Source organism: Zootoca vivipara, chromosome 4 (genome assembly GCF_963506605.1).
Source record: "Zootoca vivipara chromosome 4, rZooViv1.1, whole genome shotgun sequence".
Lineage (NCBI taxonomy): Eukaryota > Metazoa > Chordata > Lepidosauria > Squamata > Lacertidae > Zootoca > Zootoca vivipara.
The window spans coordinates 90799673-90824452 of record NC_083279.1 but is presented as its reverse complement, the minus strand read 5'-3'; the positions used below and the strand labels follow the sequence as shown (position 1 = coordinate 90824452).

The following is a 24780-nucleotide window of genomic DNA, read 5'->3' as shown; positions in this document are numbered from 1 at the left end:
TTATGTAGTTTTATTTCTGCATTTGTTTGTTTGTTTGTTTTAAAATATCTTGTTGTAAATCATTTTGGAACTTTTGTTGTAAGAGTTGAGCCATATGTTCCATAAACCTAACTGTTACAATTGTACCAAAATGTAAAGATTGGTAAGGAAAGGTGTGAAAATGGAGTTAAGCCAAACTTCCTTTTTTTGTTTCATCTCAAAGCAGTGTCTGCAAACAAAAACAAAAACTCCCAGCTTCACTGTTCCACAGTACAAATGAACATATATGTATTGTTTGATACTTTTGAACAAATTTGTATTATTTGATATGTCTTCTTCTTGGTGCTGTTTTCCTTCGTTTTACTCTCACTGCTATTGGCCTCATTTGCCCTCACTTTCTCTTAACCTAGTTGATTCCGTCAACTGCATCGCTAAAGTATGTGATTGTGATGGTGTCATGTGAGTCTCCACAGCCAATGGGATTTAACAGAAGTGTGGGCTAATGAAGGCAAGCACAATGAGAGCAAAGAAGGAAGAAAATGGCACAGAACAGATGAAGCAGCCAGAGAGGGAGAAAAATGACTGAATGACCTTTAAGTAATTTGGCTGCATCAAATATGCTAGCTTCATGTGAATATTTAAACTGGAGAATATTGAGTGCTGCCTTGTTCGTAATGTATTACACTTGCCATCTCTGGTGTAAACAGAAAAGGTGATGCAAACAGTGGTGTTAAGTATTAAAACAGCAGAAAAGATTCTCTAGATTTTCTTCCGGGTGTACTTGTACATAACAAATGCTGAGTTTAGTCTCACACTAACTTCCACACTGATTTCTCAGTTTCCATGCTGTTTCCATGCTACAGTTTCTTCAAGAAGGAATTAGTCATAGGGTTTAACTATCTAGATTTTAACCACCATTTTGGCCTTGGAGGACTGACTTAATTTATCTTCTACTATCCCTCCCTCCCTCCCTCCCTCTCTCCTGATGTCCAATTTGTGTGCAAACGCTTCACGGAGCACTTGATAACCCACTCCCCACTGCTTTAGAACAATTTCACTGTGAATTTTGAGTAGATAGGTGTGAACTCTTAACAGTTCTAGGAGCAGAACTAGATAGTGACAGGAGAGGTCCCCAATGAATGGGCCGGAGAACTGAAGACCATCATTGGGACACATGGCAGTTTTACTAAACAAAAGGAGAAAGGAGAGTCAGAGACATGGCTCTGGTTTTTGACAGTGTGTCACAATTTATGGCAGGTGCAAAAGTGTGTATATGAGACTGAAGTACCTAGGGTCATTCCATGGTTCTTCTGGGTGTTGTGTGTGTATGTGTAGCTGCTGAGGCTGTAATCTGAAAGACTGGTACTGAGTGAGAGGAATTTCTTAAGCTTTTCATTTCATACCATTTCCCCAACCAACCCCCAGCTGCTTTGACAGTACTAGGGGAAAAAATATGTGTACGTGTACCGTATTTTTTCGTGTACAAGGCAATGTTTTTGCTTAGTTTTTAATCCAAAATAGGGGCTCATCTTATACACGGGGGTTGTCTTATACACGTAAAAATACAGTCCAGCGCTTTAGCTGTTCATCCCGCTCCCTGTTGCTAACTGTCAATCACTCACTTGCCTACCCACCCCGCTTTGTCTGCCTGCCTGCCTCCTTCAGCGGCAGCAAATTTGGGTGAATTCCCCAAGAAAGCTCAACCATTTTAGCAATCTTGAGTATTTAAAATATTGATTTCTTACTTTAGGGCACAAAAAATAGGAGCTGTTTTATACATGGGGGCATCTTATTCATGGGAAAATACGGTATCTTTTCTGCTAGATGATTAAGGGGGAAGCTCCTTTGGGGGAATGGCTTTTAGCAGAAAATGCCAGACTTAGCTATTCATTCCTGTATTTATATTCTATCAGAAATACTCCAGGGAGTATTACCTAACAAAGTTGGGGGTTTTTTTGAGGGGGGGGGGAAACCTTTAAAACAATAGTTTTAATTAAGAAATACAAAGCAAACCCATACCTCACACAAAAGCAGCAGTTAAAACATTAAAATGAATGCTGAACAGAGTCAAGGCTAAAACAAGGGAAATCCCCCCCCACAGCAGATAAATTAAAAGCAGGTCATAAAAGAAGCATCTTAAGACAGCAATGGCCTAGCTGTAAAGTAAATGCGGACAGCCGAATATGTTGGGGCATTTAGTTGCACATTCTGGATGCCACAACAAGAAAACCTTCTACTTCAAGCTCCAGAATTAGCTGGGGGTGGGTTGGAATCATGGAGTTCAATGTGTTGTGTGGTTCCACACCAAGACTTGGTGGCAACATGAGGAACAGCAATGAGAACTGTCCATGGTCCTAGTTACCGGTAGGTAGCCGTGTTATCTGAAGAAGTGTGCATGCACATGAAAGCTCATACCAATGACAAACTTAGTTGGTCTCTAAGGTGCTACTGGAAGGAATTTTTTAAATTTTTAAATTTTGTTTTGTCCATGGTCCTGGACGTGGTGACAATGGCAGACAAACAGTGGTTGTCTCAGTGACTATGGTTGCAGGGCGTCTACTTCATATCAGATGTTGAAGTTGCTAGAAGTGGGGCAAATCAAGGAAGCCAAAATGGTATGTTCAATGCGTACATGATGGAAGGGGGATAGATATGGGGTAGTCATGGGACTCAGAATTAAATATCCTACCTCAGTAGTTCCCAGTTGGTGTTCTGTGGCACCATTCACATAGCAAAAACTACCTCAGAGTTATCAAAATTTTCAAAAGTAGGGAGTCCGTGGCTTGACTTGAAAAAAGGGGGGGGTTGCAGTACTTAGCTAATTGGGAACTTCTATCCAGTGCAGCATAGCAATGCATGCAATATTTATTGAATATGGCCATCAACAACAGTTGAGCAAGAACCATGAAAGAAAGTGGTGGTCCTAAGAATATGTTCTGAACAGCAGCCCAAGTACCATGGCATGAAAATTGAGAGAAGAGGAGATATGGTGAGAGTCATATCCTGAAGTGAGGCTACAGATAATTGATTTCCCTAGTGGATTGAACCATCATGCAATATGCTTTAAGAAATAACTGTGCAGATTACATTCAATTTTACACACACACACCCCAAAAAACCCTCTCTTGTACATTCTTTCTTAGACGTATGCCCCACCGAGCTCAATTATTCCCAAAGAAGCATGAATAGGATTGTGATTTATGTTATGCTCAGATACTAGGGATATTCCAGGTGCCTGCATGATATCATGTCATGACTGGCTGCTTTTTGAACAATTCAACAACACAGGTTACATGTACATTTCTACAATGAATGAATTGGCCCCATCAATTTTCAGAGGAATGTGTCACCATAAGAATCCATGTTTACTCTGCATTTATCAGTCAAAACACACAGCATGAATCCATGTAGGTTTCTGGTGCATCAATGATAAGCTGGCCACAAGGATCTCGGGATGGAGGCAATTTTCAGAAAGGCAGACTTTTGACACCTTGAATTAGTCTTTAAGGTGCATGTAGGTTTATAAGAGCACAGGTTTTCATACTCTAGAGCAGTGATGGCGAACCTATGACACGCGTGTCAGACGTGACACACAGAGCCCTCACTGCTGGCACGCGCCCCCATCAGCCCATTCCCGCTGTTGTCTCCGCTGTTAAAACCCGGATCCTTTATTTTGTTTTTTGTTGCTGGTAGCCAGAGATTGGTTTTTTAACCCGTTCTGTGCTGGGGTTTTTGGCGCTTTGGCAGACTATGTCGGTGCTGCGTGTTAGTTCCAGCAAAGGTATTATTCGTCATTTATTTCTGTTCTTTCCCCCCCCCAAAAAAAGCAAAGCAGCTTTTGCACACACACACCCAAAAAAACCCCAAAACCTTGGTCAGCAGCTCCCCCCAAAAAGCTCAACAACTCTGGGCACTTTGTGATAAATAAGGGGTTTTTGGTTTGGTTAATTAATTAGTTTTTGGTTTATTAAATATAGTTATATATTACAATTATACATTTTTGTTATTTAAACTATAAATATCGCGAAATTATGGTTTTTTTCTCGAAGTGACACACCAGCCGTTATGCTCGGTTTTTGGCTAATTTTGACACACCAAGCTCAAAAGGTTGCCCATCACTGCTCTAGAGTCCATTCTGCAAATTGTCATCATGAAAGGCACCAGATTTTGTCAAATGATGAAGTAGATAACCACCAAGCATCTGATGAAGTGGACTCTGGTCCACAAAAGCTAATGCCATAATAAATCAAATGGTCTTTAAGTTGCTACAAGGCTAAACCTAGAAAGCTGCATTATATGGACTGAGAACACTGGTTTATCTACTCTGCACTGATTGGCAAGGGCTCTCCAGGATTTCAGACTGGGATCTTTACCAACCCTATACCAGGAGATGTCAGGACAGAACTTGAGACCTTCTACATGAAAAGCATGTATTCTACCACAAAACTACAGTCATTCCCAAAACAATTATTTGCTGTTTCAGAGTAGAGGAAGTCAGAAGCTATATTTTGACCGCACCAACTCTTGAACATATTTTGCTGCTAAGGAATGGAGATGATATACAATACAAAATACTGTTTATGTTCTCCAGGGCATTATTATCTATACTACTGTGGAAATCAGCAAAGCTCCCACAGTTTCATAGAGCTATGCCAACATATAGCAGCTGAGGCACTGGCCTTGCATGTGTACTCTGAACCCTAATGGGATTGCTCACGTGTAATTGAGAACCTTCTGCCTGATTTAACTCTATCACAGTGGTCCTTTTTATACTGGTAATTGAATTTTGAAATTCTCACTCTCATCTCCATCATTTGGTGAGGACAACTCTTTCAAAATCAAAAAACTTTATGAAGCTAACGGACTCCTTTTAATTAATCTGCAGATATTGCATGTAGGCTTGTTTGGGGACTGTGGGGTTAACGTGCTAAAACATGCCGGGTTCAGGGATCAAATTGGAAGCCGGCGAAATCATTTGGAAAAGGACATATAGCATGTCGGCAGCGACTGCACTTAAGGCTAAGACCCAAGTACTTCCCTGAATTTGTGAACTGGGGTAATAAACTGAAAGGGTTCAACTCTCAGGAATTCTTGACGTGGGTGTTGTAGAACTTCCCCAAAATGGAAACCTTACGGGACTTGCGGCTCTTGCTTTGGTAGCTGAAAAAATAACTTATAAATAACATGTTGCCAAAGGCTCAGAGGATCCTGTGAAATTCTATGCTGTTCGGTGGGATTCTATTATACAGTGTGCACGCACACACACACATATCAAATGCAGATACACTGGACTCCATTTCCATGAAGCAACATGAAATTTGCCTTTCCTAATTTTCTTAAGTACTCTACTTATCTGATTTAGGTCTCTTCCAGATATACTGTGCTGTTTTGTTTTACTGTTGTTGTTGTTGTTAAAGATTTCTTGAATTACAAAGGTGTGTGCAGTGTCACTCATATTTTAACATGTAACATTTTTGCAAATCAGTTTCATTTGTTAAGACACTAAGAAGAGGGAAAACGAGGTAGATAGGGATGGGAGAGTGGATGGGGGCGAGAGTAGGTGACGATGTTTCTGTTTTGCTTAATATATGTAGAGCTTGATGTCAGCTTTGTTTGTGTTGGTGCTCCTTTATTCGCTTGTGTTCTTTTGATGGTGAGAGAGATTTGGCCAAGGGTGTGGTTGTTCAATTGTGATTGGCTATGATGGTCTTTGTTTTCATGTGTGAGTGGGGTGGGTGGGTATTTTTGGGTCAGGTTATACTGTTTTGTTTTTCCTTTGTATTTGTGTGCAATGCATGTGCTCTCACAAGCTCTAGAAGGGCGCCCACTGGGAAAAGTCAGGATTTCCATTTTCCATTTTCATCTTAATGCCCCATTGCTGAAAAACTGAGTAGCCACATTCCCCCTCAAACACACACACACACACACACACACACACACACACACACACACACAAATGCATCAGGTGCCCACCAAAGTACAAACACTGTGTTTGAATCCAGAAGCTTTTGGGAGAAAGAACATGGTGCCCACTTCAGTTATATATTCCATGCTGCCTTCCTGCTCTCCTGCTGGCCCCTAGTCCCCCAGCCCCTCTGGAGCATCTTCACGTTCCACAGGAGCGCTGAGGTCTCCTGACTTGAGTCCTGAGGGCCCCCAGTAGCTGCTGGTGCCCTTCTCTAGGTCATCCTCATCCTGCCAGCCCTGGTGACCCTGCCATTCCACAACACCTCAGTTGGGGGGCTCAGAGAATACCTTGCCGGGGGCCTCCCATAATCTGACACCAGACCTGACTACAGCCCTTCCACATATAATCTCCAACTTTGAATCATCCATCTGGTCCAAAGCCGGTATAACACCGTGTACTCCATGTTCTGTTAGCTTCCAGATTGGATTAGTGCAATGCGCTCTACGTAGGGCTGACCTTGAAGACGACTTGGAAACTTCAGTTGTTCCAAAATGCAGCATCCAGATTACCGGCTGGGGTTCCATTTAGATCCCATATAACAACCCCTGTTTTACAACAGCAACACTGGTTGCCAGTTCATTTCCAGGTTCAATTCAAAGGCCTCCCGCTAGTGTTTAAAGCCCTAAATGAGTCAGGCCCCAAATATCTGAAAGACTGCTTCCTTCCCTACAGATCCTCAGGTGCAAAGATCAGCAGAGGGGGCCCTCTTGGTCCATTCAACCACCCTTGGAGCCCCACCCAGGGGTGGCGGACCAGTAGAGAACATTCTTTTTTGCAGCCCCTAAGCTATGGAACACCCTCTCCACAGAGGTACACCTGGAACCTTCATTATACAGCTTCTGGAGAATGCTGAAGATGCACTTTTTTACCCTGGCTCTCGACACTCTATGTTTTTAGGACTCAACTTATTTCTGTGGTTGACAGTTCTTTTAAATTGTTTTTAATACCATGTTTTAATGCTTTAATGAGACCTTTGGGTGAAGGGCAGGTAATAAATACACAACTTAGCAAAGTAGGTGGAATTAAAACAACAAACAACAACAACAACAACAACAACACATTCCTCTACTGCCTGCCCCTCCCTCCCCCCCTTCCCTTCCTGTGTTGTTTCCCTGTGTTTATTTTAGACTTTAAGGCCTTTGGAACAGGGACCTGCCATACTTTGTAGAATGCCATGTGCACTGACAGCAGTATATAAAGACAGATTATGCATGTGATGCTTTGAACATTAGGAAGTTCTATATCAGGGAGCCAATGTGGTGGCCTTCAAATGCTGGACTGCCACTCCTATCATCTCTGACCATTTGCCGTGATGGCTGGGGCTGATGGGAAGTGGAGTCCAACGACCCCTAAAGGGCACTACGCCATGACCCCTGTTCTATATGAATGCTAAATATTTTTAATTTCTTTGTCACATGATTGTTCCACCTTTTCTTTTGCTTCTTGGCTCACACCAAGTAGACTGTGAGTTTTCCAGCATGGCCGGTTGTTTCAGTTTTGCACGCAGAGCCTACTATCAACATTTTCTGTGCTATATAAATAATGAAGATGCAATAATCAATAATTTACTTGCACAGATAGAACTCAACCTAAGGAATCCCTTTTCTCTTATTACTCTTTCCCTCAAGTCTAAACTGTAGCAATAAATGCAGTAAATAAAATTAACTAAACCAACCACACACATACACACTTTAAATACAACTGGAAACAGCTAAATCTTAGCTGCAATACCCAATGCTAATTTATTTGTACAAAGTTCGGGGGGGGGGGTGAATGAGCAGTGCACATCACTTACTTCAGAGCTTCAGAGATTTCAGGCCCAGCCTAGTACACATACATCTAACATTTGCAAATATAACAGATGTTCCTTACTTCTCTGACGCCAAGGACGTTGATCTCAATCTCAGATGCTCCAGGCGCAGAGCATCTGCGGCTCCTGAGCATGAATTTTAAGGTTCTAGAAAGTACTTCAATGCAAAAGTGGAGCTGTCCCTAGCACTTACTTCATTTATATTGCAAAGATGAATTCCACTGCACAGAATGACTTGAACCTGAACATTTTGCCGCCGCCACCACCACCACCATCATCTTCAGAGGAATCTGGATTTACTCTCACATGCCCATAGCAGTTGTTTACTGATTGACCTCTGAGCTCTATGCATAATTAATGGGTACAAGTACTGACATCCCATACTCATGTTAAGACTGCTCCGGTGTGTTGCTCCAGTGACACAGGAACTGCCACATTGTCCCCAACATATGCTAGGTACAGCCATATAACAGCTGTGAAATCTCCGCATTGTATATTGTAACGTTGAACTCAATTCTCCCAAGTGCCATAAGAATAGGAGAAGAGCCGTGTTGGATGAGGCTAAAGGTCCATCTGTCAGTTTAGATTTCTCTCCCTTTCTCATTTTTCCAATCTTACGTTCAGTTCCACACATTTCCACCTCAGTTTACGATCAAATGAAGAAGTCCTTGCGAAAATTCACTGGCATTTAATGCGACTTTCTCCTAATGTGCACATAAAGGTAAAGGGGCCCCTGACCATCAGGTCCAGTCGTGTCCAACTCTGGGGCTGCGGCGCTCATCTTGCTCTATAGGCTGAGGGAGCCGGTGTTTGTCCGCAGACAGCTTCCGGGTCATGTGGCCAGCATGACAAAGCTGCTTCTGGCGAACCAGAGCAGCGCACGGAAACGCCGTTTACCTTCCCGCCGGAGCAGTCCCTATTTATCTACTTGCACTTTGATGTGCTTTCAAACTGCTAGGTGGGCAGGAGCTGGGACCGAGCAACAGGAGCTCACCCCGTTGCAGGGATTCGAACCACTGACCTTCTGATCAGCAAGCCCTAGACTCTGTAGTTTAACCCACAGCGCCACCTGGGTCCTAATATACACATATTTACAGCCTAATATGCACATTTTTGCAAACCAGCTTCCCCTCAAGTAATGTATTTTTTAAAATGTTATAGTCACTAATTTCAGCATTTCTTTGGATACTTTACCTCAGTATATGCATTCTTGCACACATTATTTGGGTGGAGAACTGCATTGCAAAATTCAGAGAAGGCTGAATTTTAAAGGATGGCTGGGTTTTGGCTTGTCTTTACATGCAAACTGGATCAAATTGCTCACTCATCCCATGGGCTGTCCAGTCCAGTACTCAGTTCTCACAGCAAGCAATCAGATCCCACAAGCAGGACATGAGCACAATAGCCCTCGCCCCACTTGTGAGCCTCAGCGATGGGTATTCAGAGGCATACTATGTCCAATGCTGGAGGCAGCCACAATGGAGCTGTCCCAATGACCTCTTTGGTAACTGTAGCAGCAAGACCTCTTTGGTAACTGTAGCAGCAAGACACCTTCACCTGCCCCACCTGCAACAAACATGTCTCTCCTGCATTGGTTTCTACAGCCACTGCAGGTGTTGTAACTGTCCAGCGGTTTGACTTGACCCCCAAAGGTGCACTCTTCCATTGTCTCCCAAAACAGACAGGTGCCAACAAGATTTTGAGAACTTGGGAAGCAATCCTAGACACAAGAAATTGGGATAAAGCCAGCCAGCCTAAGCTCAACTGATATAAAGTTACACCAGATCCAAATTTGGTTCAGCAGTGGGGCTACTGCTGGCTGAGCCAGGCTAAGCCTGGCCAACGAATAGTGTTTGAGTTACACCACCCTTTGGGGCAGCTTAACTTACACCAGATCTCATGACCAAACGGAATGGGCATACGATCCAGCCTAAGTTCCCCTTCTCTGGTCCTGCCCCCAAGAACGCATCCTTTCCGGGGCTTATGCAGCCTTAAGGTGCAGCAGTCTCGGCACGTCCAGTTGGGTCATCCAAAGGCAAGCCAGCATAGCCCATCTGCACTGAGAAACTCTCAGCTCAGCTGGAGAGCCGCTGGATCCTGACCCACTCATCCCAGCAGAGCTTGCTATGGGATTGCTCCCTAAGTGCCTTGCCAATTACTAGTTCTGAATCTTCATCCTCCTGACTCTTTGGCAGTAAGTTCAGGGCATAGATTCCTGATTGCATAACTGACATGGGGAATTCACCACTCCAAAAGTGTGGTGGTGGCCACCAGTTTCGGCCAAACTAGACAAGATGCCATTCATGCTATTAACAGCCTTGTGAATATATTTTTCAAAGTAAATTGCAGGCATAGGAGACCTGACCCAGACCCTAGGGTGAGGTGTAAGTGGTCTTTCATCCTTCAGCCCTGATCAAGTCCCCTGAGCCTACTAAACGCACTGTACAGGATAGGGAGCGCTCATTGGCTTCAATGTGAGCTCTCCCCCCCCCCATTGCAGGTAATAGGTACAGTGCCTTCCCCCCCCCCCATTTGCATTTGGATTGCAGGGTTAAATCTCCCTATCCAACACCTTGGAGTGAAGGCAAGTCAGACTGGGGGCCCCACCTGCAATCTACTTTTTAAAAAATCTTTCATGCAATTGCCAATTGCATGAATAATGTTGTGCCACCTTGGGCCCTTAGCTTTTCATACTTATGGAGGATAGGTCTGTCACCATCAGTCAGAAAGCTGCCCTATGCTGAGTCATGCCATTGGTCCACCCAACTCAGCACAACCAACCAACCAGGTTCCCTTCAGATGTTGGAGCAACAGCACCCCACCTGCTGGGAAGGTAGCCTAGCAGCTCCACCCTACTCAGCAAGTCGCTTCTCATTAAGGTAACAGAACAATTATTCTTAATATCTGTATAGGGCTTTCAAGTGCTCAAAGCACTTTACAAGCATTTTCAAGTTGGAACCACAGCAGAACTTGCAGCGCCAATGAAGATCTTATTGCAGCAGGTCAAATTGCCGGTTTTATGATTAGTTTTTAACTGATTTTATATTTACTGTGTCTTTTTAGTCTTGCTGTACACTGCTTAGAGCCTACAATGTAAGCAGCATATAAACTGGTGAAATAAATAACAACCCAAAGAATCCTGGGAACTGTAGATTTTTTAGGATGCTGAGAAGTGTTAGGAGACCTCCTTTTGCCCATACAAAACTAGAATTCCCGGAATTCAGTTGCAAGCGGGATTGATTGTAAAACTATTCTGGGAACTGTAGCTCAGTTAAGGGACCAGTGGGTCTCTCTTAACAACCCTCAACATCCTTAACAAACTACTAAAGCTTGCTTTAGTTAAATTCTGGGCTCAATGTTTGCTTTATTGTGTTCTGGCTTTATTAATTTTTATTTGCAGTATTATTGTATTCTATATTAGTGGTTTACAGGAGTTGCCTTGATAGAGCTTTTTGCACTCAGAGGTGGTGTATGAATATCTTAAATAAAATAAATAAATAGTGAGTTTATGGCAGAGGTGATATTCAAACCATAGACTTCCTGATCTGGAGCCCAGTCTCTTAGCCACTGTACTACACCACCTCTCTCTGAATCAATGAAGATGCTGGACTGCAGATAGAGGGGAAGGGAATGACCAACCCACACACAAATGAGACACAACCAACAAAGTACACAAATGGTAGAGGACGCTAACTCTCCATAATTTACCTCCCACAACAGTTTATTGACAAGACTTGTGTCACCTCTTCTGCGGCAACAAAGTGCCAAATGTAAGGAAAAAAATTGGGTCTTTGACCTCAGCAAGTGACCAAGTACAGTGGTACCTCTGGTTAAGAACTTAATTTGTTCCGGAGGTCTGTTCTTAACCTGAAACTGTTCTTAACCTGAAGCACCACTTTACCTAATGGGGCCTCCTGCTGCCGCCGTGCCGCCAGAGCACAATTTCTGTTCTCATCCTGAAGCAAAGTTCTTAACCTGAGGTACTATTTCTGGGTTAGCGGAGTTTGTAACCTGAAGCGTTTGTAACCTGAAGCATTTCTAACCCGAGGTACCACTGTACAACAATCTTCTGTCTTTCCAATACTGGAGACTCCAGCCTGCAACATGGGGCCAACTTTTCAATTATTATCATGTCATCATCCCTTTCTTGCCATCTTGCTTTCCCCGCTTTACACCTGTCATTTAAAGGCAGCAGCAATTGCACCATCCTACTATTTAGAGACCAAAGTCATTGCACTCCTTCCATTTCTGAAATTGCCAAGTGCAAAAAGGTACATTATATAATCTGATAACTAAAGCAGCACACCAAGCCAGAGCTTTGCTTGCTGAGTTTGTGTGTGTGTGTGTGTGTGTGTGTGTGTGTGTGTGTGTTCTTGCTTCCTCTCTGCAGCAGTTCACACTGCAAAAGAGATTAGCCACTATTCAGCTTTGAAGAAGACTTGCCTCTTTGACGCTGTGTGGTGCTAGGGGTAGAACAGCAAGTGGAACTCTGGTTGCACAAGCTACTCCAACTCCCCATGCATGCCCCCATCTTGGTATCCTGGCTATAGGGGCTAGAATGAAGGAAGCGACTTGCAGGTTGGTGGGATTTGGGGCTGTTGTGTGTTCTGAACATGGAGTGTCCAGCAAGGATGTGGCTTGTGCACCATCACCCGCTAGCGGCCAACGAGAGGTCAGGACAGATTACGCGATGATGACTGGGAAAGAGCTGTAGCTCAATGGTCCATCATCTGCGTAGAAGGCGCCAGGATCAGCTCCTGGGATCTCCAGAGGTAGGGTTCCTGGGAATGTCTCCTGTGTGAAACCCTGGGAAGCTGCTAATCACTCACTGCAGACAGCATTGACCTAGATGGACCAGTAGTTTGATCCAGTTTAAGGCACCTTTCTATGTTCGGTATAACGTAATCAGTGTGCACAGTGCTCTAGAGTACAAAGGGACAGACTCCTGGCCCAATGAGTTTACAATCTACCATTTAACACAGGAGAAACAACAGCAGAAAGGATGAGATGCTACTCGTGGTCCCTTGCAAAATGTTCCAGGTCAGGTCGCGTCACTCTTCTGAACCATTTGGGGGACTCTGCTCATTGAGATTCCTCCATTGCAGGGGGTTGGACTAGATGACCCTCGGGGTTCCTTCCAACTCTACAGTTCTACGATTCTATTCATTAGCCTGGCTGCAGCCCCGCTTCTCCTTCAGCTTGTTTTTCCTTCTGCTTTGCCTTGCCGTGCTTCACCTCCAACTTAAAAAGGAGCTGGGTCTGACATAAGCATCATTGCAATGAGCCATATGAAATATTTTTGCACACACAGAGAGAGGTTAATGTCCTATTTAACATGCATATATTATTAATAATAATAATTAAATTTATATTCCACCCTTCATCCCAGAGTAGTTTACAACATATTAGAAAGATCAAGAAGAGCCCAGGTTAGGCCAAATGTCCACCTTTAGACTAACATTCTACTGCCAAGGACTGCCAGCCAAATTCCTCCAGGATGCTTGCAAATTGTGTGTTGCTTTGTGCCCCAGAGGTATACTGCCTCTAAATATGGAGGATCCACTGTGCCGTCATGACTAACCTAATGAAAACTTGGATTCTCCAATCAGAGACCCTGTCCTTATCAAAACTTCACATGATTGGCTTTTAAGGCAAAAGAAGCAAAAGTGTATGAAATGCTCAGAGTTTCAAAAAGCAACAACTGGTGAACCGCAGCTAACCCGTTTTCATTAAAATCTGCTGTGATGTGTGCATAGAGGCTATTTTTTCTGCATGTCCTCTACTACCTGAGTTATTAATAGATGCAAGCAAAATCTAAGATTAAAACACACAAAGACACACACACACTATGCAGGCCTCTTTCTGGTTAAAGGCAATTAATACATTGTTTAGAAAGGAGATATATCAGAACACAGATAGAGCTTAACAGTCATGTCAGGGGAATTGAATACCGGCTGAAGCCAGGCTTAGTTATCACTTCATCTCGCAACCTGAGCCTGAGAACATCTTCCGTCTGTTTAATCACAGGCGGGGAATGAAAGACAAGCAAATGGCAACATTTTCCAGTTCCTACCTTAGTAGTGACAATGCACAGACAATCCATTCCGATAAGCTCTCCAGGAGTACGTGGAAATCCTCAAGCAAATCAGCAAGGCTTTTACAAGAAATAGAAGAGGAGCATGCACAGGCTTGAATCTAAAGAGCTGGCTGCCGGTTTTTTGCCCCCCCTCCCTTCCTGACAGGGCCCGCATAAGAAACTGGAGTCCTCCTCCACATCGCTTAAAGGCAGGCATGAATCTCCCAGGGATCTGAAACCCCGTTAGAAAGCATCTCAAGCAAAACTTCCAGGTGGCTTCTCCAGCTTGATTGCTGCATTGTCCAGCTTGCAATCGGAAATATCCTCTAAGCAGTCTGTTCTAAACGGTGAAGAGGAGAGCCACAAACACGTACGAGGGACCAGAAAGCATTGCATATCATCTCTGTTTCTACAATTCTGATCGGCTCTTTCAGTATAACCCAAAAAGGCTTTCTCTGCCAAGTCTCTCTCTTTTCCTTTCTCGCGCTCTCTCTCTCCCTCTCCCTCTGTGTTATCTCTGCTTAAAAAAATAACACTCAGTTTGTGTTTGCAAATTCTGAGTAAGCACAATGCACACAACTATTGGGCCCATCCATCAAAGGACTATCAGTGCGCTGCCAAAACAATAGCTTTGGGGTTGTAAAGCTCATTATTAGAAGCATGCTTCCCAAGTACACATTTTGCTAGAGTACTGCGGTGTGCAATGCAGTTTTTTTTCACCTCGCCTAAATCGCTCAGAGTTTCTCAGAGCAGATTCACAGCTAGGAACCGGACCTGGGAGAAACATAGAGAGTTAAGGAGAAAACAAATATGTAGCATCCCTTATGTGGTCCGCTGCTGGTGGCTGCTTAATGCAGAAGAACAGCTAAGATTCTAAGTCCTAGAGGCCATTGGCTGAAGACAATGCTTTTATAATGCGCCTGTCATCTGTTTCCAAATCAAAACACTAATTAGAAAAGTCTGGAAAACAGGCGTTCTAATTAAGGACGCTTCCAAAAGTCTTCCAAACATTTCTGAATTTCTTCTTATTGTTGTTTCCAAAGGGGAAGTATCAGGAATTCTCCATATTTTTTCCAGGGAGGGAGTATTTCTGAATGTTATGCAGATCACACATAGCATTGCAGCAGCTTTCAGTTCATTCATATATTCTTCCCACACACAAATTACTAAAGTGCTTGTACTCACTGAAACACCACCACAAAACAAGCGATCTTGATGTGATCATAGTATGGTCTTATCAAGGTTCTTTTCCAATGCACAGAAGTCTATGTGTGCATCAGTTAAGACACTACACAAAAGGAATCACACACAACCACACTGATATTGCTTTCTCGCAGTGTTTATTATTAATGTGCACAAACATACAGATATGATTTAGAGATGGGGAAGAAATTCAAATCAAAGAATTACAGCATTGGAAAAGACCTTCAAGGTTCTGTAGTCCAACACATACACCCACCAGCTCAATTAGGTATCTGCAATGCAGGATGCAACTACAGCAGCAATGTTTAATCTGTGCTTTCCAAACACTGTAGGACTCCAACTCCCATAATCACTGACCATCGGCCATGCTGGCTGGGGCTGATGGGAGCTGGAGTCCAACAACATTTTATTTGAAGGGCTGTGGGGTAAGCCACCTCTGAACTGCAGCAGACCTAGAGATATAGGAAGCTGAATCAGACCATGGGTTTATCTAGCTCACTATGAAGGACAGTGGGTCACCTGGCCCTACCTCAAAGTGCTGGGGACTGAACTTGGGGCCGTCTGCATGCAAAGCAGATGCTCTAGCCCTGAGCTACAGCCCTTCCCCTTGGATGGATGAAAGACAGCCATCCAGCCTCTGCTTAAATGCCTCCAGCAAATGAGATTCCTGACACCTCCCCAGGCAATCAGATTCCTCTTTCCAATAGGAAGCTTTTCCTAATGTTTAGTTAAAATCTACTTCCCTGCAGTTTCCTCCTACTGGTTATAGGCCTGCCCTCCGGGAACAATAGACAGCAAATGAGTAAGTCCGAGTGAACTGAAACATATGGAGCAAACCACACAGACTCCGGTTCCAGAATTCATTTTTAGAAATTTGTCTAGTTGTGGCGGAACTGGAACACAGGGCAGAGCAAAGTTGTGGCTCAGTAAAGGAACGGAATATGGGAAATCACAACTTTTTACAACTCTGCCTCTCTCATGAAATATGTGGCATGATAGCAACCCCATGACAGCAGCCAGTACTCTGAACAACATTTATGATACAATGTAAGGGTGTGCGACTTCCCTGTTCACATATTTAGGTATTTTGGACTGGAGAGAGGGCTGCCACTTTTAAACATGGCAAAGTATGGACACTCCAGTCATCATTCCAGTAGGCAAAATGATTGGTGGCTGTTGCCACCATTGTATAATCATAGGCATCTAGTTACTTTTTTTCCATTATAAAATATGAAGTTGGAAATACCTAATGTGCAGTATTGCTTTTAAAAAATATATTGTACAGTTGTTTCAATAGTCTGTGGTTAAGGGGAGTGGATATATGTGGTGGCAGGCAAGTTAACATAGCGTGCGTGGAACAACTGTGTGGGTAGGAGGAGTGGAAATTTGCAGTGGCTGGCAAGAACATGCCACACATGCAGCAAATGTGAAGGTGTGAGAGTGCCTCCTTTGTACGTTGCAGTGATTTTTCAGGTTGAAGGCGAGGGACTTTCCTGTGAGAGCCAGGGACGTCCCCATGTGTGCAGAATGCAGAATGCTTTTATTGACTAGTGCATCTCTGAATGTGGAAGAGACATTTTGCACCAAGTTGTAAAGAATACTCAGATAAAAGGGGGCGCAAGTGCTGGTTTTGATTATTTAAACTGTTTTTATGGGATTTCTTGCTTGCCATGAGTTCTCACTGGCGAGAGGTGGGTTGGAAATGAAATAAAAATAAAATAAAGAGCTTGGTATCTTCTTGGCAGATATAAGAAAATTCATAGCAAAGTTTTTTAGGGGTGTGTGTGTGTGTGTATGAATGAGACATAGATAAATAGATCATAGATAGGTGTTTTTTTCACATTTGGGCATTACAAGTTAAGGCAGATATAACAACCTAAGTGATTTGAACGTACGTTCATTCACTTCCTTATAAAAACATTCCTGAAGCTGAAAAAGTAACCCAGAATATGCTCAAATCACTGCTACTACACTTGCAGTGAAATTCTATACATGTCTTGACATAAGTAAGCTTGAATGAGTTCGCAATTGAGCCCCATCCCTTCTGAGCAGACATGGATAGGATAGCACTGCTAAAATAGTGTGACCAGCTTTACTTTTTGTTACCTGTGAACCCAGTCCTTTTATGAGTCACACTTATAAAACAGGGGTCACCAACATAGCCCCCATGGGCACCATGGAACCCAGTGGTGCCACTGAGCGGGAGTTCCAAAATTTATCCTTTCGTGTGTGTTTTTTTAAAAAATAAGTAACCAGCCCTCCTATAAAGAAAGTCATGGGGCAAAATGTTATGGTACTTTCTAAGTAAGGAGAAAGTAAGTAACTTTCTAAGTTAGGGACGCAGGTGGTGCTGTGGTTAAACCACTGAGCCTAGGGCTTGCTGATCAGAAGGTCGGCGGTTCGAATCCCTGTGACGGGGTGAGCTCCCGTTGCTTGGTCCCAGCTCCTGCCAACCTAGCAGTTCGAAGGCATGTCAAAATGCAAGTAGATAAATAGGAACCGCTACAGCGGGAAGGTAAACGGCGTTTCCGTGCGCTGCTCTAGTTTGCCAGAAGCGGCTTTGTCATGCTGGCCACGTGACCTGGAAGCTATACGCCGGCTCCCTCGGCCAATAATGCGAGATGAGCCCTGCAACCCCAGAGTCGGTCACGACTGGACCTAATGGTCAGGGGTCCCTTTACCTTTACCTTTAAGTAAGGAGAGTGGAGTGGCTGTGCTCCATGTTGTTATGAGACAGCAACAGCATCAGTGTGTGTGTGTGTGTGTGTGTGTCTGTGTGTGTGTCTGTGTCTTTGTCTGTGTGTGTGTGTGTCTGTGTGATCAGTATTATGTGATCTCCACAACCAGGACTTCCTATGGTAAGCATAAGGTTGTTGGTGTTAGGTTTTTCTTTGAGATTGACATGGTCAATGGTGCTACTCAGAGATGTGTGTTTGTAGCCCTGATCTGAATGATAGCACACCTGTGAACTTTTGATAATTTGAATAATTGGAGGTGGAGTTTCCTTGCTGCACTGAATGTGGCAAGGGGATTGGGTAATTGATTATTTTGAAAATTGTATTTAAGTTACCCAAATGTTTCATGAGTTAGTGTAGTGTGAGGTATAGAGGAATGGTGCTAAGAGGGGTGTATTGTATGTGTTGTGTATATTGTATAATAAAAAAGCAAGCAAAGGTATTGCAGACGAGTTTGTTATTTCGTCAACCCTGCTGCTGCCACCACTTGGTGCGAATGCTCAACAGTTGGGGTGGTTGCCACTCTAATTTTTTGCCCCTTCGTGGCAGCCATTTTGTGACTGGCACCCCCAGGACCCTCAAAATTTACCCACTAGTCCAAAATTTGCCCACTGTTGCACAAGAATAACTATCTGAAACCTGGTCAGTGTAGCTCAGAGTAATTTCTCTTTCTACCTGAGTTGTATGTTACTGGCATATTCTATACGAAAGAAAGAAAGAAAAGGTAGCACTGATTTAAAAAGAGAGAACTTCTAACCCTTGTGCATCTCTTATTCTTTGGGTTCCCCCATTCACCCAATAACAAAAAAGAAAAACCAAAGAAAGTGTGATTTTATACTCGCATTCATCTTTTCCCCTGGTGTACAAACTCAGTTAACAACTCTGTGCGCAAAGAAATATTTCATCTCTTTTCCAGACAAACGGCACGTTTCAAATCCCTTACTGCCTGATCCCATCCATGTCTACTCGAAAAGCAAACCCTGCCGAAATCAAGAGGGCTTACTCCCAAGTAACAACATGCACATGGGGCTGCAAACATAATCACTTCAATCTGGAGTTATGTCACAGTTTTGCAACAAATATTGCTATACTGTACTAAAGTACTCCACACACACACCCCCACGTCCCAGCTTCTGCCTCCCCGACAACAACCCATAGACACACCTTTGTTGCCGCCACACTGTTGCAGAGTTTGCCTTTGAGGAGTCGCACATGATTCATGCTCAGAAGAGAAGCCCTCTGCTCAATCGTTAAGCCTTTCCGCTCTCACGAAGGAAGAGGCAGAAGGGGTCAGGATATAGATAAAATAAAAGCCCTGCCCGAAAAATGAGGAAAATGAAGGCCCTCTTCAAGTGGAACCGGCTAGACAACCATACGATACAGTCCAGGCTTTCGGCATAATGAAGAACCCAACCCCTATAGATCCTTTTCCTGGGAATCTCTTATTCTCATTCCAGCTGAAGTATGTTTCCAATAAACCGTTCTAAGGAAGAAGGGGATGTTTTAAGAGCCATCTACTTTCTGTAAATTATTCAGGTTATAACCCCAATGTTACTGTGGCAAGCGATCCAGCCAACCACATACCATTACTTTGCTAAGAGTCAATCCTGGCTACTAAAGATCTAAAGCAATTTTGCAAATAAAAAAATAAAAAAAAATCCATAGCATCTCAGATGTTCCCAGACAGCAATAAAAAAGGGGTGCATAGAGACCTACCCGCAGACTATAAAAAGCTTATGCAAAAGGCGGTTGTAAAAGAAAAAGAAAAGGAAGACTTTGCAAAACTCTCCATAACTTCTGAAGAAAGAGGTGCTGCTGTTTCAGGATTTCTAGTAGATTTCAGAAACTTTGCATGGGGTTGTACAGTAGAAACACTCACAACTGAAAGCTATATATGAACACACAGTTGGGGTTGCCACGTAGACACCTCACAGCCTGGACACTGGACAAAGCCCATTAAGTGTCTTGCTAAAATAGGAAAGAAGGCAGCCACGTAACTGTTCCTGCCCCATTCCCTCTGCAGACTTCTTGTTCACTCTTAGCTCTCACCTGCAGTGCAGCACAGCTAGAGGCCTTACTACTGCCAGCAGTGGAGAGGAGGGAGTGGATGACAGGACTACAGAGGGGTTGGGCTGTAGCTGCCTTGCCCCATGCTAAGCAAGAGATGTGTCCAGTGTTTGGGGTTGGGAGGGGGCAAGCCTGCACACAGTAGACTCAGCTGGTTGCATGTCACTATAATGCCATGTGAACTCAACCTGTGACGATCCAACTATTTTGGAAAGGTCCAGCGCCACTGGAATAAACCAGACCTCATTGTTTGTTCCCAGAGCTAAATCAAATGAGACCTCCCCAGTAGAGGAGGACCCCAACCAGGATCAGGGAGAATTGGGAAGAGGCCCGCTCGGGGCCAGATTTAAGTTTGATGAGGCCCTAAGCTACTGAAGGTAATGTCCCGCTGTTGCTGTTTTTTGTGTTGAATATATGCTATATGGTAATTTATGGACCGAATACAGGGGTCAGCAACCTTTTCAAGCTGTGGGCCGGTCCACAGTCCCTCAGACCATGTGGTGGGCCGGACTATTTTTTTGGGGGGGGGGGAACGAATTCCTATGCCCCACAAATAACCCAGAGATGCATTTTAAATGAAAGCACACATTCCACTCATGTAAAAATACCAGGCAGGGCCCACAAATAAACCAGAGATGCATTTTAAATAAAAGGACACATTATACCCATGTAAAAACATGCTGATTCCTGGACCGTCTGGTGGGCCAGATTGAGAAGGTGATTGGGCCTCTTCCGGCCCACGGACCTTAGGTTGCCTACCCCTGACCTAATAGGTATCTAAAGCCATTTGCACATGCAATATGTAGGCACCCTATATGTAGAAATGAGCAAACAAGTGATATTTTAGGGAGCAGGCTAGGCCCATTACTTGCATCATAGGAGCCTACACAACACGAAACACCGTTGCTATATGTAGGTTTTATTTTATTCGTTTTTTTATCTTATATTTTGGAAATGTACATCCAGTTTTGTTTTGTTTCTTTTTTTAAAAAAAATGGGGCCCTAAGATATAGCTTGTTTAGCTTATACATAAATCCGGCAGTGGTCCTGCTCCTATAGGATGGTGGGCCACTCACATCCCTTATTCTTTTTGGTTGGGTAGTGGGAAGCAAAGTAAACATACTGTACTAGGGAATTTAAAACAGGAGCTCCGACATCATGGATTCTGTATATTCAGCTTCTGCAGTGGCCTCAGAGGGACCAGAGATGAAGGGGCAGACTTCTGCTCCAAAACAAACATTTCAATTAACTGTGACCTCTTGGAGCCACAACGCAGGTTGGAGGGACTGAAAACCTCCTTCAGAATGGGGAAATTGAAGCGGTCGTGTACATAGGCTACGCCAGTGTTTCCCAACCTTGTGCCTCCAGCTGTTTTCGGACTACAATTCCCATCATTCCTGACCACTGGTCTTGCTAGCTAGGGATGATGGGAGTTGTAGTCCAAAAACAGCTGGAGGCACAAGGTTGGGAAACACTGGGCTACGCAATACCCTAAACTAGACATTGCAGGGGGTTGAACTGGATGACACTTGATGTACTTTCCAACTCTACAATTCTGTGATTCTATTATTCTATGAAACAAAAAGTAACATACAATTGATATTAATTATTAAATTTGTATTCCTCCCTTCGTCCAGAGATCACAGGGCAGTTTACAACAGAAAAATACAAAATGAGGCACAAACTGCATAACAAAACAAATACAAACCAGTAACACACACACACACCCAAACATATGTCAAAGGCCACGTAAAAGGCCACAGACTGTTTAATCAGAGAAACGTTTTTGCCTGGTGCCTAAAGATATGTAATGAAGGTGCCAGGCGAGCTTCCCTGGGGGGAGCATTCCACAAACAGGGAGCCACTGCAAAAAAGGCCCATTCTCATATTGTCACCCTCTCTTGGAGGGGGCACACAAAGCAGGGCCTCAGACGGTTGCAAAGTCTGGGTCAGTTCATATGGGGAGAGGCAGTGCTTGAGGTATCACAGAGCCATTTAAGGCTTTATAGCTCAAAACCAGCACTTTGAACTGGACCTGGAAACTGATTGGCAACCAGTGCAGTCAGGCCAAGATTGGTGTTATATGCTCAAACAATCTTGCTCCCGCTGAAGTTTCTGATCTGCCTTCTGAGGCAGCCCCAAATGTAATGAATGCATTGCAGTAATCTAACCTAGAGATTATAGCCCAAAAATGGAAAATTAATGAAATACCATCAATTAATGAGTGGCAGTCGAAACTCCTAGAATATATGGAAATGGCCAGACTCACCAATTTCGGGAACAGGATGAAGGAAAATTCAAATTGCAATGGAGTAAATTTATTGAATATGCTAAAGTTAATTATAAAGGTATGAAAACGTTAGTGGTAATAACATAACTCCCACAATGATACATATATAATGAATTAAATAATACGATATGAGATTGAAAGAATTTACCATTTGCTGGAAGGAAGGAAGTCACGCTGTTGATCTCGATGTAGATGAAGCTCTTTGGATGTATTAAGTTTGTTTGTTGGAAAATTAATAAAAATTTATTTACAAAAAAAAAAATAACCTAGAGATTATCAGAGCAGGGGCGTAGGGAGACGGCGCGACACCCGGGGCAGCAAATTGCCATGAACCGGGGGTCAAATTGCCATGCCATGCATCCAGCGCGTGCGCAGTCAGCACGGGGTCACGGTGACGTCACCATGACCCCGTGCTGACTGCGCACACGCTAGATCCAGCGCTTGCACAGTCCGATCGGGGTGCCGCTGGCGTGCGGTGGCTCCACAGTGTTTTGCATGCTCTTGCGCGGCACCCCTTAACGGGCCTCCGTGCACGAGCGGCGCTCCGTGGAGCCGGCACAGGCCAGCGGCACCCCGATCGGACTGCAGAAGCGCCGGATCTAGCATGAAAGCGGCACCCCTTAAAGGCCCGTTGAGTGCGTGCGGAACACCGTGGAGCCGCCGCACGCCAGCAGCACCCCGAACGGACTGCGCATTTGTGGGTGGAAGCGAGGGGCGGGCCAGGGAGGCTGAGTGTCTGTCACCCCACCCCCAGGGCGTCGCTCGGGGCAGACCGCCCCCCGCCCCCGCTTGCTCCGCCCCTGTATCAGAGCATAGACAACAGAAGTTCAACTATCCCTCTCCAGATTGGGGTGCAGCTGGGCCACCAGCCAAAGCTAATGAAAGGCACTCCATACAACTGAGGCCACCTGAGCCTAAAGAGACAGCAAAGGATCCAGAAGTACAGTGGTGCCTCAGGTTAAGAACTTAATTCGTTCTGGAGGTCCGTTCTTAACCTGAAACTGTTCTTAACCTGAGGTACCACTTTAGCTAATGGGGCCTCCCACTGCCGCACGATTTCTGTTCTCATCCTGAGGCAAAGTTATTAACGCAAGGTACTATTTCTGGGTTAGCGGAGTCTGTAACCTGAAGCGTCTGTAACCTGAAGTATCTGTAACCTGAAGTGTCTGTAACCCGAGGTACCTGCTCCTTCAGAGGAAGTATAACCCCATCAAGAACATTCAATCTCCCATCCTTCCAGTCTAGGGAATCACCCGCTAACAGTGCCCCAGTCGTATCTTACAAACTTTATGTCATTCAATATAAACTTTATACCCATTCATATCAAAAGGCAGGAAGCCACCTTTCACTTTTTGGGATGATACATGGTAGCTCTTCTGTTCTTCCTGCTTACAAATTTTAGAAATCTACTGAAAACTATGTTATTCTGACAGTCCTTTGCAAGTGCATTTCTTTTTCCTAACTGTTTTTTTCCTGAGGCTTTTATTGAAGTTTTATTGATCCTTGCTGTAATTGTGTATGGTGTGCACCACCTTGCTGAATTCTTGTGAAAACTACAGTCTCTCTATATATATATTAAACAAATAAATCAGAAATGCTCTGTGAAAGACCAGCACTTGAAGGTGTAAAATTGGACAGGAGGGGGGGGGGGAAGTACGAGGATAGAGAGGTTGGACTGTTGAAGGGTTGCCCTCCAGATCCTGCTTTTTGCAAGCAGAAACAACTCTGAAATGAATGGAGGTTGTGTCGCAAGACCAATGTAATAGTGAACTCTATTTATTTCATAGAGGCTTGTGTCTGAAATGTTAGCATCATAGAATCATAGAGTTGGAAGAGACCACAAGGGCCATCCAGTCCTGTCCTCTGGGGTATTAGCAGATGGCACCTCCCAATTTGGTGTCATCTGCAAACTTGCTCAGGATGCCCTCAAGCCCATCATCCAAGTCATTGATAAAGATGTTGAATAAGATTGGGCCCAAGACAGAACCCTGTGGCACCCTGTGGTGGATCATGCCCATACGATGCCAAGTTCATTAAATCCTCCTTTCCGGCTAACAACACTGTACCAACAAACACTGGGGTGTTATTTCAAGGAGTAAGATAAACCTGTGCATAAAATCTTTCCCAATGAAATCCGTGGGACTCTTACACTGGTGAAACATTGCCCATTGGCTGTACATTTTTTTTTGAAAGGCTACTTATTAAGCTGATCTCGCTCTCTTAAGCTAGGTCAAATCTCTTCCCCCTTTTAAAAATACACTTGTAATTTCTGTTCTACGACACAGACAGAAATTACATATCATTAGGGTGATTAAGTATCACTGCAGAATGGAACACCACCCATCAGAAAAGTCCTTGGAAATTTTAGCCAGGGGAGTGGGGAGTAGGGGAGAAACAGATCACACTTGAAGGCTCAGCCAGTTTTTCAATATACTATAAATTGTATCCCCTACTCTTCCATAAAGAAAAAATATCATAATAGTTCCATTGCTCAAATTAAAACCAAGACAAAAAAAGAATGGGGTACACTTCATAAACATTTTGCTTCCCACAAAGTGCTTCCTGGGTCTCCCAATTTAAGGGAGGATTTGCACAAAAGGTGGTGAACATTCCCCTCCGTGTCCACATTAGGGATGGAGAGAAATCCAATTA

The 24780-nt window shown here is 43.9% G+C and overlaps 1 protein-coding gene across 5 annotated transcripts in view; it reads right to left on the bottom strand.

Moving 5' to 3' along the window:
• DLG2 (discs large MAGUK scaffold protein 2) overlaps positions 1 to 24780 on the bottom strand; it is an 863264-nt gene that overhangs the window by 687329 nt on the left and 151155 nt on the right. The window contains exon 1 of one of the 5 annotated variants that reach the window (XM_060273903.1): positions 13831 to 14304. The exons of the other annotated variants lie outside the window; for them this stretch is intronic. Coding sequence (XP_060129886.1) covers positions 13831 to 13860 — 30 coding nt within the window. The 5' untranslated portion in view covers positions 13861 to 14304. Of the gene's footprint in view, positions 1 to 13830; positions 14305 to 24780 lie in introns of those variants that run through there. 5 annotated transcript variants of the gene reach the window in all.